Source organism: Callospermophilus lateralis, chromosome 12 (assembly GCF_048772815.1).
Source record: "Callospermophilus lateralis isolate mCalLat2 chromosome 12, mCalLat2.hap1, whole genome shotgun sequence".
Lineage (NCBI taxonomy): Eukaryota > Metazoa > Chordata > Mammalia > Rodentia > Sciuridae > Callospermophilus > Callospermophilus lateralis.
In genome coordinates this window covers 79,568,491-79,589,274 of record NC_135316.1, presented here as the reverse complement: position 1 = coordinate 79,589,274, position 20,784 = coordinate 79,568,491, and the positions used below count along the sequence as shown (strand labels likewise).

The 20,784-nt window shown below is 34.8% G+C and overlaps 1 protein-coding gene across 1 annotated transcript in view; it reads right to left on the bottom strand.

The window, feature by feature from the left end:
- Window positions 1–20,784, bottom strand: part of Trpc4 (transient receptor potential cation channel subfamily C member 4) — a 148,448-nt gene that overhangs the window by 41,171 nt on the left and 86,493 nt on the right. Inside the window, exon 4 of the mRNA XM_076872302.1 lies at window positions 7,923–8,259. Within this exon, the coding sequence (XP_076728417.1) occupies window positions 7,923–8,259 (337 nt within the window). The remainder of the gene's footprint in view (window positions 1–7,922; window positions 8,260–20,784) is intronic.

The following is a 20,784-nucleotide window of genomic DNA, read 5'->3' as shown; positions in this document are numbered from 1 at the left end:
ATTCAAGCCCCCACATTGTCAGGGATTGACCTTGGAAGACCCCTTATAGAAAACTGAGTTTCATGCTGAGGCATCAAATCAATGAAGATAAAAAAGAACACAAAGAATCCGTCTCCCTCTGCTGGAATTTTGCTTTGTTTTGTTTTTCAAATCATGGAAAAAAACAGTAGTCTCTAGTCAGAATCTTGCTTCTACTCAAGAAGAAACCTCAATACTGTTGAGTAATTTTACTTGATAGAGACTCACATTGTATGTAGTACTAACACTAAGTTAAGGGGCAGCTCCTGTGGTCTCAGCATCACACTTAAAAACTAAACAAAGATGAAGAGACTCACTCTCCATTTTTTTGAGGACAGCTTACAGACAATTATAGCCAAGCTTTCCCATCTGAGGTTACTAGAGATACTGGGAGTATATCTATTAGCAGCCACCCACCCCTTCATGCTCAATGTCTCCACAGGGAAAGAAGTAGGAAAGCAGATAGCAAGAGAGCCATGGGGTCAGAAAAGTACAGTTTTGGCACTATGAGGGATCAATACCAGAGAGAAAAGGAGGTGATTACTCACCACTGCTATTCATTCCTTAATTCAAGCAAAGGAGACTCCAAGAAAATCATACATATTTAGAGATTTCAACAAAGAGAAAATGGCATCTTACTCTCTTCTGGGGTGTCTACTTGGGTAATTGGCTTGGTTCTCTCTTCCTGGATCTAGACCATAAGAAAAGATTGAGGAGCAGTGGGGTCCAGCAGCAGAGCATTTGAACCTCTTGTCATTTGATGTGGCAAGGTTCCTTGATACTTGAGTCAGTGCACGTTAGAGGAGAAGGCTGAGTGTGAGCCAACTCTCCAGTAACCAGGAGGAAAATTTTAGGGTTCCAGAACTCCAATAGGAACAGATTTCTCTTTATAGGAGCTGAGGGACTGAAAGATGTCAGAGTTGAATCTCTGATGCAAGAATCATGCAGTGTGGAGGCAAGATAGGGCCTTCTACAGATCATTCATCCAGCTGAGGAGAGTCAGTATTGTCAAAGCCTGACACTCAGGTTACTCAGTAATTCCCAGAAGTGCAGGGCACTGAAGAAAAATATCTGTGACCAGAGTACCATTGAAGTCATGGAGATGTTTAACTTCTCCTGTCATCCCTCTTCACTAAAGCCCTGGGAATGGAGAGAGCCTCCGTATCTCTCCTTCCATCCCAGTGTTGGAGAATGAGAAAAGATGGACAATCTAGGTTCTTTAAGCAATGGGCTTAGACTTTGCTGCAAAGAGATAATCTTTAAACTGATTTGAACTATGCTGGGCCAGCTTTTAAATGGCTCAGTTTCAGGAAACTGTTATCTAATCGCGATATCATTAAAGAACAGGGAAAATATATTAGATTATAGGTTAACAGAGGAGAATGGTTGGAAGGAGTAAAACCATTTCATGTTTAGTTGTTAATGAACTAGATCTTCTTAGTAAAATAGCTCATGAGTATGAAATTTGCATAAAAATTGACTTCCAGAATTGTTTCTCAATCTTAAATCTTTAAGTACCTCTGCAATTTCTGAATCAACTTAACCGAGATAATCATTCAAAATCTTAGTTTCTCATAAAAATCCTCAGTTATTGTTATTTTAATCAGCAGATCATACTCCAAGAGTCATCAACTTAAATGGGGCAGTGAATGTTTAAATAGTCTAAGTTTGAAGACTTCTAAAAACTTTTGAACCACTATGGCTTTAACATCATCATTTTAACATTAGAGAAAAAAATGTAGGGATAAACAATCAGGGAAATACATATTTTCAAAGTTGACTAAGAAAGGATGCTATGTTAGTTTTAGATTATTATTAGAATGTAGAACTTGAGCATTCTGGATTATCTGATAACTTCTGACCTAATACAGTTACTTAAAAATCAAGTGGGAACTTTCTATCACTGTGGTGGCATTCTTTTTATAGGATTTCTGTTTAATTTAAAATTTCCCAAGAAAATTAAAGGGTTGGATACTTGTGTAGATGGGAAAATAATGAACAAACATTTCTCCAAGTTTTTGCTTATGTCACCTTTTCAATGAGTAACAATAGCTGCTAAATATACATTTTCAAATTAATGAATACTAGTTTTTCACTGTGAAGATTACCACTCTCCACTTATTATAAACTTCTGAATATTTTAAAGACAAATAGGTACAATATATATTTATCTCTTTTTGATTTCCTGATTACCCCTTACAGACACACACATATATACACTAATAAAACACTAAAACATTAATAATATCATTGGAAGCAAGGAAATTCAAACTTAAGTGTCAGCAACCAACTAATGGGAACGAAAAAGGAAACACCTCAAGGTCATATTAGAGGACTTCTTTCTTTCTTTCTTGGTGTAGCATGTTCCTCTCAGTGTTAGCCCCACACACTGTGTTTTAGACCAGAGGGTAGTAGTGATGACCCAGAGGGGACATGAAGGTAGTGGTAGTGACAATTGTGGTGCTGGTAAATGTGATTGGTATTCAGTATTAAATATACCAAATGTGCATGTTAGTGTGTTATATCTTTAATAAATTTACAGATGAATTGAATCTATGCAAAGATCTAGGCTGGAAAATGAAGCAGAGAAGGGTAAATGTGGAGATTTAAGTTTCCCGGCAATTTGTGCCTCTTATAATTATGATCTCTCACTTTTGGGGCAGTATTTCTTAGAGAATAAAAGGTCTAACTCTGGGTTTGAGTCTAATGTTTCCCACTTGCTAGCTGCTTAATGCTGCACAAGGGACCTAGCTTCGCAAAGCCTGTTTCCTTTCTGTGAAATGTTATTTTACTATTGTTTAATATGGTTAAGTGGAACAGAGTTACTGCAAAGTTCACAGAAGAACATGCATTTAAATTACTAATCCTTGTGTCTAACCTTTTAGGTACCCTTCAACAGATGAATGGATTAAAAAAATGTGGTATATACACACAATGAAATACTACTCAGCCATAAAGAATGAAATTATGGCATTTGCTGGTAAATGGATGAAACTGGAGACTATTATGCTAAGTGAAATAAGCAATTCCCAAAAAAACAAAGGCTAAATGCTGTCTCTGATATGTGATTGATAACATACATAAGCGTGAGGGGAAGGGCAGAATAGATTCTGCTATTGTTACTACTATTACTACAACTTCTATTGTTATTCTAAAGTAATGAAAACTAATCCAAGTCCCCCTCCTCTTTCACTGTGACCCTGGTTTTTCTGGTGTCTGATCCTCTTTTCCTATATTTTCTCCTCTTCCTTCAAACCTCTGAACCATGTTGCAAAATATTTTCTGAGGGTCTGTAGATTCCAGATGTGGTGTATTAGGTTCATATTGCATTGCCACAGTCTAAAATAATTCACTTTGTCTCCAATAAGGAAGTCACTTGGCAAATATTAGTAGGTCTAAAAAATAGTTTAAATATTTATAAATAATATGTTTTTTGAGATTTTACTGTGTTAGTGTTGAAAACTCCATAAAGATGACCTTAAAGTATTTTCTTCCACAAGTAGGAATGAAGATTATCTATCATTCTGCAATGATTAGCTGATTCCTTTCAAATTTAAAATACTCCTTTTAAATTAATAACCAGATGCTTGGCAGTTGTGTTTTAGACTGTATGTTTCTGCACCTAGTTCACTGAGATTTTTTTTTTTTTTTTTGAGCCCTGCGCCAAGTGGGGTAGAGAGGATAGGTCACAGGCTAGTTTCTTATCATTGCAGAAGTATCTGTTCAGTTCTTGAAGGGGCTAGATGATTCAAAAGTGAGGTTGAAAATACGAATCCTTGAAGCCATCCGATCTTAATGACTATTGCACAGAAGATGTAAAAATACATGGCTGAGGATGTAGCTCAGTGATAGAACATAGGCTTAGCTTGTGTGAGGTCCTGGGTTCACTTCCCAGGACCAATACAAATAAAAATGTTCAGAAGAAAGGAATAATACATAGGATTTTTTTTGTCCCTATGAATGTCTAAATAAGAATTTGATCATCATTTTTCATTCTGCATCTTCATTTGGCAGGCTTTGTTAAAATTTTCAGACTTGTTAATATCAACCTTTTAAAACACAAAACATAAAATACATCATAGAAATGAGAAGCCAATGTTGCTAAAGAGAAATGGCTAGAGAAGTATGTGTTATAGGCAAGATGAATAATCTGGGTATTATGAGCACTTCTTGCTTTATGTCTAGAAATTCAATAGATGCTATTTTAACACAGCTTAGATCTGTTCCATCTTTCCCTCAGTTGATCCTTCCTGTCACCCTACTCAGTGTGCGCAGATTTACCTACTGTTTATTTGTGGCATGCTTCCAGGCAAACATGTGAAGTCAAGGCACTTCAGCAGCTATTGTATTTTCTCACAGGAGATTAAACAATTCTGCTTTATTAATATGACCACTTCATTAAAGTTCTTCTTTGATTGATTCCATCGAATCAATTTTATAAAATTTTATAAAATTTTTTAGCTAAATAATACAGGTCTACAGGTGGAAATTTTATACAAATACATATTTTTTGGTGTAGGGAAATAAAGTTATGGCACAAATTTGGTTGTTAAAATGTAGTTACCATGGATTCTAATGAAAAATTCAAAATGGGATCTGGGAAGGCCTGAAAACTAGAACCCAAAGGTATTTTATTTTTTCATATCTCATTCCATTTTATCCCCAGAAATAAACAACCTTTACCTGTGATAAAACTGCTGCTATAATTCAGATGAATTCTCATAGTGAATATTATACATATAACATGCTTTGTCTAGTTTGCATGTAGATTTTTATAAAAAGGAATTTCACATATGGGTATTCTATTCACCTCACATCCCTCATATTATATGCTAAAAATAAAACCCTGTATATAGTAAGGGACTTATAAAGATATATTACTCAACATACCACAGTTTTAGTACCCCAATACTGAGCATCAATAAGAAAGACTGAAAATAGCATATAAACATTACCATTGTACTAATGGCAAGATAATCTAGATCCATTAGGCTGAGAACAGTTCTTATGGGTGAAACAGCAAAGTGTATAAAATAAAGAAAGTCCCCCCCAAAACCATACTTCTTGAAAGAAAGGAATTAGTTTTAAAGGATAAATTTTAAAATTAGAGAAATTTTCTGTCCAAAAAAGTGAAAAATGATATCAATATGGAAAGCAATTAAACAAAAGTCTTTCTGTTGGGGTAAAGAAAATGGGAGGCATAAAGTTTGGCATTTTTCTTAAAATAAAGTTATCAGAGTTCTGGGAAATAGCCTCTGAGTTTGAGTAAAAGTTAATTTAGTACAAAAAAAAAATTTATTACTTTACACAGAGATGACATGGATTGAAAACCTAAACCAGTTCAAAAAGATGTGGGGAAAACCCATCAACAGAGTTCCAAGCTCATTGTGAAAATGATCAAGGGGTCAGTTTGTAGGAGTCATTCAGTCTTGTGATTATAAATCTAGGACCTTACAATGGGCGAACCATGAAATGTCCTTTTATAATTGAAACCAGTGACTACTTATAGTATCTGAAGGAAGGCCTGAGTAAGAAAATAGATTTGATTCATTCATATAACCATCAAATCAGACTATGCCTTCTTCACTGTCAACCCCTTCTGTAGAAGATCAAAGTATTTCTAACCCAATGTCTTTATCACCCCTTTCTTCCCTCCCTACAAAGACCAATTTTCTTTCCTTAATAATAGGAGTTCAGCACACAGGATGATAGGAATCAGTGGGACTTTAGATGTCATCCACTCTAAATCTTTCAATATACCTATGAAGACACGGAAAATCCCGAGTCTGTGACAGTCCATAATTTCATGATTTCTTAGTGATAGAGCCTGGTTCACATATTCCAGTCCAGTGCTTTTCCCGTTATAACTGGATCATATAAGCACATTCCTTATAGTTATGGGTCTATTAAAGCACCTAGAATTCAAGGCTTGGCTATGAGGCAGTCAACCATTGCCCAGACTTGATGAATAATACAATTATTTGAAAAAAAATTTGCTTGGTATATAAACATTCTTTCTCATGCCCTGTCCTGTAAAAGCAAGAAAATAATTCCCATACATATTTTTCTTATTCTAGGAAACAATTTTTCTTCTAAAAACTTCTCAGATAATTGAACTACCTGTGGTCAGAATATTTTGAGAAAAAAATGTCTTTAAGAGATATCACTCTGCTGCAATTAAAATTTCTACAATTACATCTGTGTCTTATTTAACCATGTAGCTGTGGTTTAGATGTGCTTTCTTTCAGCCATTTTGAAGGAATATTTTATCCCAAATTTTGCATTTAGAAGGCAGCCAATGACATTTTGTAAAATTGTCAATGACTGTTTTAAATGTACAACTTATTCAAAGTTTGAAACACCTATTTTAATATTATTTATCATTTCCTATCATTACGATCATGAATGTATTTGTTTATTACTTACTTCTTCTAGTAAAATTTAAGCCTCATAAAACTAAAGGCTTTATTTTGTTGTTTTCTTTGACATTACAATCGGCACTGCATTTACTGCAAAGAGAGTACTTAATACAATTCCATTGATTGGATTAAGACTAGAAATGTGACAACTGCTTGTGCTTTATTGCATCTATAATATTTTTCTAAACGAAATGTTCTGTATTCCTTTTGGGACATTAGGATATTCATACATTCAATGCCTATCACCTATAATAGGAAACTTAACCTCCTACATTTTTCTGTAAAAATTGCTTCAAAGAAATTTTCTATGAAGAAAACATGTAACAAATATATTCCTCATGTGAGTTACTTAATTTAAGTGGAAACAGGCTTTGTTAATAAAGTAGTTTATCTTTAATAAACTTTAACTGCAATTTCATAACTATTTTATTCAAAGGGATACTTATAGATGATCTAAAGTTTCCATCTAATCTAAATAAGATTACACTTCATGTACTTCAGATTAATTAGAATCTACTCCAAAGTTCACTTGAGGTTTCTCTAATATTTGAATTATGTAAAACATCAAATCTTGTCACTATGAACTTTACTTATTGCCATTAGAGTATCTATAATCTTTCAAATTGAAAAGTGGATATATCTCAGATTCAGACAAGTCTATTTTTTTTCTGGATTTTTCTGTTTAGAAATTCCTCAGAAACTCTAAGGTTAACCCAAATTGATCTTCTGAGAGTGCAAATCATAAAATTTGTTGTACATTTTCTAATGAGATGAATAGGATACCAGAAGGATTTAAACTGATGAGCTAACTTGAGAAAATGTTTCTCTGCTTACCACAATAGGACACAGAAAAGAACAATTAAAATGTAAATTCTAACGATGGCTACAATAACAAGGAGAAAGTAAAACAAGGTTTTCATTAAATAAGATGTTCTACCTTACTATGATTTGAAGAGGATCTAAAATAATTTTCTATTATGAGAAAACAGAAAGACGAAACATGTTCTATAATTCCATTTTCTGTTACTCTGATTGACAACAGACATTTCAAAGATGACTTAAATGGATTGATTTTATAAAATGGTTGCAGTTCTTTATGTATAGAACCACTCATTCTTTAGAGTGGTTTATACTTATCTTTTAGAAGGTATATGCACTAAGAAAATCAGAATGATTGCACACAGTCAGTGAGGAAAGTTAAAAGCTTTAAAAGACAAACAAACAAGCGAACCCAGAGAATCATTTGTGGGGTATGAAGTCATTAAAATCTGGAATGTTAAAGCTTATGGTTACCTTTCTTTGGGGAGCAGGTCCACCACAGCTTGCAAAATATTTTTTTAGCTTTGGGGGTTAAGTCTTGGAACTACCATGGTCAGAACCTATCTTAAACATACCTATGTGCCAAACATTAATATTACTTTCTGAGCAACACAATTCCATGGCAGTAACATGTTTGTATTATATTTTCTATAGTAACACATTTACCCAGGACCCACGGTAATATCATCCACTCGACGATGGTTGGTGGTGGACCTTGCCTGTTCAAGTCTGACCTGTCGATGTGCTGAGAGGCAAGCAGCAGCAGGAACAAAAAAGTCAAATAGGAGGCTGTGTGGCAGATAAACTTGATAAATGGCTTTCTGATGAACAGTCCAAGTGGGCTTTTAGGAGCTATCAGGTAGCACACAGAGAAGACGGGAAAAAGAAGTCCTATTATGAAACATGTCACCATCTTCACTGCCCAGTGTCTTCTCCTCCAGCCCGGGAATTCATCGTACCAGCGAGATGCAAGGAGTTGTTGGCAATTGGGCTGGGCAACGAACTAAAATAGAGAGGACAAAAGGACAAAAGTGTTATATATTATGGCTTCAATTCATCTGTAAGAACACAGTAATTTTGGGGGATGGAAATTCTGTCTTGAGCATATTTAGAAACGTACTTTAACTTAACTTTATATTTAGGCAATTAAAGTGCCTAAAGTCATTTTATGAATAAAGCTCATTTATTGAGCATTTGTTATACCCAAGGCATATTGCTACATGTTTAGCAAGACACAACCGATATCAAATTTGAAGGCCATATTTGGGAAAGTGAAATGGAACTTGGAAATAGGAATACACATAAAATATATTGATGAGTGGCCGAAGTGGTTTACAGTAAGTAATACACATGTACATACAAATAAGAATACTGACATGTATATGCTATAAAATTAAAATGCAAAGGTCACTATTTCTTCAATTAGTTATTTTTTTGGTAATGACATTATATTTGATCTTCATTTCAATACATGACATTCTAACATTTTTTTATAATAAACATGTATTACTTTTCCATCAGAAAACCAAGTATACTTTTAATTGTGTCATGTAAATAAGAAAAAATCTATAAAAATATTAATCAGCAGAGTGTAAATCATCATAGGTGAATTTGATGGAAACAATCTCTAAATCCAATAAATGACCATGTGGAAACATTTCACAATTATGATATCATTTATCCTGGCAACATATTTGAGATGTAACATGGATGTTTCTTTATTTTAAGGATACAAGGGATTATAAGTGGTCTCTAGATTTATCCAAGATTACATATCCAGGTCAGGCATGGTGGCTCAAGCCTATAATTCCCTCTGCTTGGGAGGCTGAGGCAGAAGGATGGTGAGTTCAAAGCCAGTCTCAGCAACATAGTGAGGAGGATCTAAGTAACTAAGTGAGACCCAGTCTCTAAATAAAAATACAAAACGGGCTGAAGATATGCTCAGTTGCACCCCTGAATTTAGTCCCCAGTACCAAAAAAAGAGAAAGTTTACATATCCAGTAATGATGGATGTTTCAATACCTGGTGCAGATTTTTTTTTTTTTTTTTTTGCATACTACCTTTCTCATTGGGACTGACACAGTAGGCAGAAAAAAAAAGTGTGGACCAGATATCATTTGTGTGATATGTAACTTTGAATATATGAATTAAGAGGAAGTTAGTTTTCTCCTCCAGGCGGAATGGCCTGGAAATGCTTACCAGTAGGCATATTTGTATAGTGGAAAAGGGAAAAGAAGGAAATTCAAAGCAAGACATTGAGGGAGATCCACAGCCTGTACTGGTTGGAAAGTGCAGAGTGCCTTCAGGGAATGCCCATTCGTAGGAATTTAAATCCCTTGTGACTCAAGAAAGTTCTCTTGGCATTATAGGGGAGAATCTCTCTATAATAAAACTGCAGGCTGCTCTTTTCATAGTTACTGCCCCTCCCCAGAGTTCTCCTTTTTCTTCTTCAGTTCTTAATCCTGTGGATCCCCTTTAAGCAAGACTTTGTCCTTTCTATTTCTTGATTATATGGAAGCAAACAATCCCTCATAGACAAAAAGGATGCCTCTTCTGAGCACAAAAGAAGAAATGGGATGCTGAATTAGAAGAACAGTTTAAGAACTGAGGCGTCTAATCATATGGATTAGAGGAATTGGCGCCTATGTAACTGTTTCCCTCATCCTATCTTGTGTGCCTACTCATCACGAACATGGTGGGCAAAGCCATGTGACAAAATGAATTGAGTTTTTGATAACAGGGTAAGTAAATACAGATAAAATAAAATAAAATAATTTCCTCAAAACTAGGATGAGGAGACCACTCTTCATTACCTTATGAGTAATTTATTTGAGTTTCAATTTCCATAGATAGAAAAGTTAAATTTTATAATCAAAAGAATAGCTCTTCTTCAGACCCTACTTGCCTGTTTTTTTTTTTTTTTCTTTTTCTTTTTCTTTATTTTTTCTGGTCAAAGCCAGGCTTTTAAAAATCAAAGTAGAGTTCTTACCATATTTGTGGAGTACTGTCAAAGTGATCTAGATTAACAAGGTCTGTTTCTTTTAAGAGTTATATTTATTTTTTCCCACACAGTCTTTTCAATACTCATTTCATAAACAAATAATCATCTACCATCTTATTATTTTTTTCATTTCCCATGGGGGGAAAATGTTAACAGTATTAGAATTTAGAACAGTGTAAAGGTCTTAATAGAAGAGGGTTAAGTAAACTCCCTTAACATAAGCAGCAGTTGCTATTATCTCTCATTCACGAATTGAAGAAACAATTTACATCATGTTTACATTGTAGTAGAAATTATAAGTAAAAATCATTTTGTGTAAACAAGAGGATATACACAAATTTTATGACAATATAACTTTTTATATAAGCGTCTTGAGTATTTACTGATTTTGGGATCCTTGGGGGGTCCACCATAGGTGATAAAAATGATTATTTTTACATTTTGAATAATCTAATTTTAATTAATATAATATCACAAAATGAATAATTAATTTATTTTTTCTACAAGGAAATTACATTCAGAAGATAATAACTCAAACTTAAGGGGATATCAATACAATAACTAGGTGGCTACTTGAGTTTTCATAAGCTTTATTAAAAGATAAAAATTTAATAAAGTTTTAATCAGACCTAAGAACATCTTGTCTATAAAATTTGAGAACCATCAAGAAAAGTAATTGATCAAGTTTAGAGTCTGCTTTGCACAATTGTCTAGTCCAACAAGTCCTCTGACACTATAAAGTTTAACAATCATATTCACACTCATCAAAGATCCTATTGATTTTCCTTGAATATGCATAATAAATCTGTATTTCCAAGTTAGAGCTCAAGAAATAGTTCAATGCATATTGCTAGTGTATCAGATTAGTACACCATGTCTAATGTCTATATCACTAGGAAAGAAGATGATAACTAAATTCCATCTCATAGTGTTGATGAGGCAAGGGCAGGATTAAATGTCTTCAATAATTCCTGGGACTAAATTCAAAATTGTTTGAGTTACTGAGTTGGGCTGAAGAGTTACAAGAAGTTGAAAATGGCAGAGGAAAAAAAAGAGAGAAAAAGAAAAAGTAATAAAGAAATGGAGGAGGAAATAGATTCAAGATTGAATGTATACAACTAGTGAACTTGACAAGTACACAAAACCCAATTAGGAGATGGGAAAGTTGCGTCAGTAGATAACACACACATTTTTCAAGTCACAAAAGGCAAAAGTTGGCACAAGCTCCACATCCATTCACCAATACCCCTCTGAAGGTGTCTATAAAAAATGCTTTCAAACTGTTATGAAATAGTGGTAAAAAAAAAAAAAAACATGCCCAGTATTTCTAGGTTGCCACCTAGATGCTTTCTTAAAAATGAACAGAAATGTGGAGGCAGGAAATTTTATAGCATGGAGTGAACTGCCATTTGACAATTCTGGTAGGTGAACAATTGATGAGAATGGCAGATGAAAATCAGAGAGGATGGTGTGGTCCAGATCCTGGCCATCCCCCAGTGGGCTTATTCCTGTCTCTGATGAGTCACCTGCATTGTCTATATGGAGGAGTAGCATGTTCAGAAGGGCACTCCACTCTTAATTGAAGTCTTCCATAGAGACTCCTACTGAAGTTGAATTCCACTCTACTATCTTCCATCAGGGCAAGAATCCAGAAAAGAAAAGCAGACACATGGACATGAACTTTAGGTGCTCTTATGAGATAAAAGTTTATGGTCACTCTTCTTTTTCCCATCCATTTTAATATAATATTCATTCTTATTGTTTCTGAGAAAATTAAATTATGTTAGAACTTATAAAATAGGAGATGCATTACATGCTTTCTTTCCACCATCAAAAGATGATATCAGAGAAAAGAGCTCTGCCTTTATCCTGCCAATTTACACATATTAGTAATTTAAGTGAAAGACTGTATTTGTTTCAGATGTGATCCTACAAATAGATATTTTTTTTTCAACTCTAGTTTTAAGGTCACAAATAGGGATAATTTTCTTTTATGTTCTCTTGATTTTTTTTCCTCCACAAAAATTCTTTCTGCCTTCCTGACAACAAATCTCTCTGTATACTATCTTGACAAACAACTTTCCTGGACAAAATAACTGTTATTATAATTATCATTAATTACAATATTCGTTAATTATCTGTTCATTGAAGTTGTATTGAAATTAAGTCACTTGCAATAGACAGAGGAAGAGTTGAGTGTTTTGAACCCATCAGAGTCTACACAGTAACTGTTGCCCTCCTTAGATTCCTATATCTGCTCCAACTTATGTGACCATGTGGAGGCAAGGCAAACAGTACAAGGAGGAGCCGAGGATCAGTTCCTCAAAGCTCTGCCAGTCTTTGACATCACCTTCACAGAACAGGGAGAATCAGGACTAAAGTATCTGCTGAAAGGAAGTTAGTCTTTGGTGTTGGTTTTTATTCTACCTTGTCTCATCATTACCAGGGCCTGCGCATCAAACATCTGCGTGTTTCCTCCCTCCTTGCTGGTCCCTCTAGGTACCTTTAATCTAGGTAATTGGTTTCTAACAAGAATAATTGAACAATAAGCGTTCTTATTTCCTTATTTTTTAAAAAACAAAATTATGTTCCTAAAAATGAAGGATGTACCATTTCCTCTTGCTCATCATCAAGGACAGGATTTCCACTTCCCACAAGTACAAGGGTTGCTTGTTCCCATCCTGGTCCATGTGGACTTCCTGAGAGTCTCCTGAATGAACACATATCCCTATGTGTAAGGATAGGCTGAGAAGCATGGGTGGAGGGTGATCTGAAAACAAGAAATAAACTACTGTATATTAGGAAATTAGTTACTGAAATCTTAGACCTATAACCATCAGTAGGAATTCTCCGGGGAACTGCAACTAAAAAAAAAAAAAATGAGTTCTAACTTACTTGCAATTCACTGATGATTTTCTTTCTTAAGGTAATGCACTATCCTTTGGATGTGAAAATTATTTAAAAATTTGTTTTAATTAAGTTATACATGATAGTAGGGTGCACTTATGCACTTTCATATATCATACATAAATGGGGTATAATTTCTCATTTTTCTGAGAGAATCACATCAGTCATGCAGTCTCATATGTACATAAGGTTTCATTCTACTATCCTTCCTATTCCCATATCTTATCCCTCCCTTCACTTCCCTCTAACCAATCTAAAGTAACTATTATTCCCTTGTGCCCTTGCCCCCTTATTGTGAATTAGCAGCCACATATCAGAGAAAACATTCAGTCTTTGTTTTCTTGGGGATTGGCTTATTTTGTTTAACATAATATTCTCCAATTTCATCCATTTACCATCAAATGCCATAATTTCATTCTTTAAAGCTGAGTAATATTTCACTGAATATGAATATATATATATATATAACATTTTCTTTATCCATTCATCTATTGAAGGACATCTAAATTGGTTCCATAGTTTTGCTATTGTTAATTGAGCTGCTATGAACATCGATGTGGCTGCATCACTGTAGCATGCTGATTTTGAGTCCTTTGGGTATAAGCCGAGGAGTGGGATAGCTGAGTCAAATGGTGGTTCCGTTCCAAGTGTCTGAGGAGTCTCCATACTGCTATCTACAATGGTTGTACCAATTTGCAGTTCCACCAGCAATATATGAGTGTACCTTTCTCCTAACATCCTTGCCAATATTTATTGTTGCCTGTATTCTTGGTGATTGCTGTTTTGACTGTAACGAGATGAAATCTTAGAATAGTTTTTATTTGAATTTCTCTAATTGCTAAAAATGTTGAACATTTTTTCATGTATTTGTTGGTCAATTATACTTCTTCTTCTGTGAAGTGTCCTGTTCAGTTCCTTAGCCCATTTTTTGTATCAACATAGGATGTCTGATATTTTATTAAAATGTGCCTTCCCATTATATTAGTTTCCTAAGTGCTGCCATACAGACTACCATGAAGTAGGTAACTTAAAATAACATACAATTATTCTCTCATGGCGCTGGATGCTTGAAGTCTGCAATAAATTTGTTGGCAGTGCCACCCTCCCTCTCAGACCCTGGGTAGAATTCCTTCTTGCCTCTTCTTCTGTCTGATGAGTGGCTGTCAATTGCTGGCATTCCTTGCCTTGCAGCTGACCATGCCAATCTGCCTCCATTCCCATGTGGTGTTCTTCCTATGCACCTCACTTCACATCATCTCCTCTCTTCATTGAAACAACTCCAGCTGGATTGGAGCAAGGGCCCATCCTACTTCACCGTGACTTCATCTTCAGTAATTTCTTGGTCAATTTCTTGACCAAATGAGGTCACATTCTCCTGTGCTAGGCATTGGGATGTTAGCATATCTTTTTTGTAGGACACAATTCCAATGATAATCATCATAATTACAAATTTCCTAGCAGTTGTCTAATTTTACATTTAGATTGCTGTTTTCTATGGTCCAACTATATTTCAAATACACAAAAAATTTTTAAATCCCTATAAATCTCTTTTACAAACAATCTTTGTTTGATATGAGTGTTAGCTCACATCCATTTTCTTAGTGAACTCAGGAAATAATGCAGTGGTGGATTGTGGCCAAGGTTCCTCTATTCCACTCCATGTTTAATTTTCTTCCCTCTCCTGGCTCTATATTATTTTCATTTTTCTTATTCTGTCACAATAATTGATGATAAATGACAGTGAATAAGAAGCAACAAAGAAAATTATCAATAACCTTGTGAAACAAGGAAATGCACACAAGTAGTCAGCTACCCATATAATTCAATTTTAAGATTCTCTGAAAAAAAAAATAGTCTCCCATATCAATATGTTGCTACAATTAAACCTTCTTAAGGGCTCTCTGGAGACTTGCATATCTTAACTGGCATAAACAAGCAAGGACAAGTTTGGGACAAGCAAGGAATTAAACAACCAATTCTTTGTCATCTGAGGGAGATAGGGCTTTCACATAATGGAATAAGATGAATGATGGTAACTGGAGAAATGAGGGGCATGAGACCTTAGCCTGGTCTAGTGCTGTATCCTTAGTGAGGAACCCCCAGGATACAGGGGAAAATGTGGATATGGATTTTGTTTTTGGTGAGGGTACTAGGGGTTGAACTCAGGGCCACTCAACCACTGAGCCACATCCCCAGTCCTATTTTGTATTTTTTTAGAGACAGGGTCTCACTGAGTTGCTTAGTGCCTCACCATTGCTGAGGCTGGGTTTGAACCCGTGATCCTCCTGTCTTAGCCTCCTGACTTACAAGGATTACAGGTGAACACCACTGCACCCGGCCTGGATATAGATTTTTTAATGATATTTGACTTCTTTTTTTTTTTTTTAAAGAGAGAGGGAGATAGAGAGAGAACTTTTTTTTTAATATTTATTTTTTAGTATTTGGCGGACACAACATCTTTGTTTGTATGTGGTGCTGAGGATGGAACCCGGGCCGCACGCATGCCAGGCAAGCGCGCTACCGCTTGAGCCACATCCCCAGCCCTGATATTTGACTTCTGATATGAGATAATCACATGTAGTAGGAATCTCTAACATAAGATAACCTTTTATAGTTTGCCTGTTTTGATATGTTCTTCAAGTTATATAATCAACATTTTTTTTATTGAAAAAGTTACCACTTGAAAGTCACATAATAATTTATTTGAATGATATTGCTTATCTACCCCTATGCATTATATTGATTGCTGTCAATACATTGACACAGATGAGATATAAACTTTTTTTTCCATATTTTCATGGGCTAAGTTAAGATTTAGAAATTTCTTGGCATCAAGAAAATCATATTGTGAAACAACTTCCCTGTATTATATTATTCAACTAGACAAACACAATAACAAGAAAGCAAGCAATCAAATTGAAAACAAAAAAAAAACTGTTCCAAAGTTTTCTCAGATACCATTATACATTATAAAATGCAAATTAAAATCTGAGTAGTTAAATCAATAGTTGTTTGAACAGCGGTGGGTATGTAGGGAGGAATTACAAAAGGGTAAATGGAAACTTGTGGGAATGATGGATATGTTCATTATTTTAATTATGTGATGTTTTCACAGGTGTGTACACCTATCATATGTCAAATTTACTTCAACAAAGCTAATAAAAAATAAGTCTCTCCCTATGTTTCTGGGACTACAGGTACCTTAACGATAATCCACCTTCATTCTGTTACAAATTGTATCAAACCAGCCTCTCATTTTCTCCTGTTTTCACCTCTTTATGTCCCTTCAATACCATTCCTTAGTTCAAATTATTTTGAGATATCATCATAATATAACCCAAGATAATATTTCAGATCTAAGCCAAGAAAATTAGTCTATTTTCTGCTCAACTCTATTAGCTTCTACATTCCTCTCTTTCTAATCTACACATTGCACGTTGAGATGTCTTTTGAAATGCTGATTGTATTTCATCTGTTTCTGAGATAGAGACCAAGATTTACACATCGCATTCACAGCCCTTAGGGATTTTTTTTTTCCTTTCTTTTTTGCCACTGTCTTCCTTCCTTCCTGACTTTTGTATTTACACTTCAAACTTGCAAAATCCTGAGAGTGCTCTAACCAGGCCATTCTTACTGTGGTGGGTTTGAATATGTTGATATTTTTTGTCTGGAATCCTTTGTGTTCTCTTTTGTCATGGTGAATCCCTAGCTATCTTTCAACTCAGCTGCTTATTCTAATTCAACTTGGATTCAATTGTTCTTTTTTTTCAGTACTTATTTTGTACATTGAACATACATGTAAAATGACCTCTATCCCCCATGTCTCTTGCATTTTAATTATAGATTACAGTGAACTGCTGGTGAAAAGTCTGCTGTTTTTCATCACTTGATCCCTAGCACCACTGCCTGGCACAGAGACATAAATGAATGCTTACTCAGTTGAATCAACTGCTGAACATAGCAGGGGTTTATGGGATCATGAAGGTACTAGTGGCTTATGCCAGTTCCAGAGAAAAGTCTGGTTGAAGTCATTAACCTTAAAAACAAATAGAAGAACACATTCATATTCTTATACCTATTTCCAGAAAATACACATTTAAGGATTTTTCCCTTTTCTTAACATAACATGAAATAGTCCAGGCAGCTTCCTAGGAGATCTACTGTGGTGCTTGAGTGTAGGGTAAGTAGACTGTTTTAATCCAGGTGAGAAGTCAGTGCTCAGAATCTAATAAAAAACAAATTTATAAAGAGAATAAAAACAGCATTTCAAGTAATGGCCAAATGCGATGGTTTACATTGCATTTTCCAAACTTCATGCTAAAGGCCTGGTCAGGAGCCCATGGTATTATTGGGAAGTGGGGGAACCTTTAAGGGGTGGGGCCTAGTGGAAGGAAGTCGGGTCATTGGTCAAGCCCTTGAAGAGGATCTTCTGTCTCTTTGCTTTCCTGCTGCTCTGAGGTGAATAGGTCTCCTTGGCCATGTACTCCCACTATGGTTTTGCCTCAACACAGGCTCAGATACCGTGGAATCAACCATGAATTGAAACATCTGACATCATAAACCAGAATGAACCTTTCTTCCTTTTAAGTTAATTTCCTTAGACATTTTTCTACTGCAATGAAAAGCCAGCTAACACACCAAGAAAATGAATTTCAGAGAAATGTGTTTCAATGCTACAAGAATTGATGACAAATTAGTAAGTCTTGGAAATGGCAAATGTGGGCTCCATACTCTTGAATCCTCTTGATATTGTTCTGAAAAAAAGATGCTAATGAAATTCTTTTCTGTAGCTTGCTGCTTTGTGTAAATACAGCTATGTTTGTCTAATGGAAAATGTAGTTTAAAAAGATAAACCAGTACTAAATAAATTGTTTCCTTGAATAAACTACTGATGATGTCCAAACATTGAGAATAAAATACCAATATCGGAATTTTATGCAAGAAAATATTAATATCAAAAACTCATATAAAAGAACTGTGATTATTTTTAGACCTTAGTTTTTAAAGAGAGAATGTGTAATGTTTAATACTCATATAAAATTGAAACACTTTAAATACACATTCAAATATAGTTTGCTTTTGTTATTATGAATGTATACAACTGAACATACAGATAAATTAAATCAGCTTGTGTTTTTTGACTTGAAACTTTTAATATGCAATATCACTCTGTTCCGAAAAGTAAATGTATCCCCCAAATCATTTCACCAAAGTATAAGCTTCTATAATACTATGTGATTATAAATTTGAGACTGTCTCTAAAGGGCTTTCAATAATCATCTTTAAATATCACAAGACATGAGCAGATCACTTAAGAGTTAGTTATGCATATAAAATTTAATTACAAAGTCTCAGGTAAATTCTAAAATAATCCTAGTGTATTGAAAGAGTTCAGTTTGTATAGTTTCCTGTACCAACACCACTATCCATTGCAACTCTTCCCTAGCCATAGGCAAGTAGGCCAAAGACACCATCATGCTACCTGGGGTACTCAAAATTGCTTCTTTACTTTCCTGGAAGTAAAATTAAAACTATCCCTCTAGAAATACTTATATTAGCTAGGAATAGCCCAATTATGAGATGAAAGAATTCCTACAAAATCATAGTCTATTCATTGTAACCTTTCATTTGCATATAAGAAATTATAAAAGATAGTGAATGTCAGAAAGTTAGGTCCCACGGCAAAAGGAACTACTACTTTTGTCCCTGGGCCATTCCTATCATCCTACCTTAGACTTTGGTTTGATCTCTTGATCTATATTGACCTGGGAGAGGAAGAATGAGCTATCATGTCCTGCTCTACCATGTCAGCACCCCTCTATCCTAATATAGGGATTATATTTATTAGTCCAAACAGATAACTACTACATCTGATAGTAAATAAAGTTAATGATATTAGCAGTATTAAAGTTCATCATTATAAGAATCTCACCCCCGCTTTTTTTTGTACCTAGATTTTCAGTGGAAATAACGGAAAGCTATGAGGAGGTTTGCAAATGCTCAAGAATTTCTTGCTAAATTCTTCTCTGGTGGTGGAAAGTCTACTTGATAGCAAGCAGAACAAATCTGCTTCATATCATCCAGACATATTATTGCTAACCGTGAGTAACTATTTAACTACCTCCAAACATTTATAATGTGAGTTTTGGTGCATCATAGGTAAGAGAAATGTAGTCAAAATATTTACTTACATTTCTCTTAGGATAATTATACTTTATCCAAAGCATTGTTGAAAGACTAAGACACTTTGAACATTTTTCCTTTTACTAAATTCAGTAAGACCATGATACATATTGTAGAAACTTCTGTAGATACCTCAAACTTAAATCCTAAAGCAATGCAAATTTACAATAGGTATTTCATGAGTATGCTATGTCATTAACATAAGTCAAATATGCCTGTGTCTTAGCACAATGTGGAATTTACTGAATAACCATAAATTCACATGCTACACCACTTTCAGCAGCTGTAATTCTGGAATCTGGTGTGTCACATGATAGTCATAGACCAGTCAATCACGGGTTCTTTTATTCTAAACTTTTTAAATTTTTTGTTTGTTCTTTTTAGTTATGACAATAGAATGTATTTTGACATATTATATATACATGGAGTATAACTTCCCATTTTCTTTCATTGACATGTGGCATTACACTGGTCATGTGTTCATATATGAACATAGGAAAGTTATGTCCAATTCATTCTACTTTCTTTTGCATTCACATCTCCCCCCATTCTACCCATTCCCCCTTTTCCAATCCAGTGACCTCCCTCTTCCCTACCCCCCACCAATTTTGAGTCAGCACCTGCATTCAGAGAACATTTGGCCTTTAGATTTTGGGGATTGACTTATTTCAATTAGCATGATAGTCTCTAGTTCCACCTGGTTACTGGCAAATGCCATAATTTCATTCTTCTTTATGCCCAAGTAATATTCTGTTGTGTGTACATACCACATTTTCTTTATCCATTCATCAATTGAAGGTTCCTAGGTTGGTTCCATTGTGAATTATGCTGAATTATGAATTACAGCTATTGTGAATTATGTTGCTATAAACATTGATGTGGCCACATAACTACAGTATGCAGATTTTAAGACTGTGAGTAATAATGAGGAGTGGGATAACTGGATCAAATGGTGTTTTCATTCCAAGTTTTCTGAGGAATCTCCAAAATGCTTTCCAGAGTGGTTTATAGAAGAAGAAATATGATCAGTCAACAAATATATGAAAAAAATGTTCAACATCACTAGCAATTAGAGAAATGCAAATTAAAACTATAGTGAGATTCCATATCACTCCAGTCAGATTGGCAATTATCAAGAATACAATTAACAAGGCTGGGGACATAGCTTAGTTGGTAAAGTGCTTGCCTTGCATGCACAAGGCCCCAGCACAAAAACAAAACAAAACAAAACATAAAAACAAAAAAACAATAAATGTTGGTGAGGATGTGAGGTTAAAGGAACACTAAATGTACACTCATACATTGCTGGTGGGATTGCAAATTAGTGCAACCACTCTGGAAAGCAGTATGAAAATTTTTCTTTTATTCTTAATAACTAATATTTATAACAGTCAAGTCATACATCACACTTTACACAGTGATATGTGTGTGTGTGTG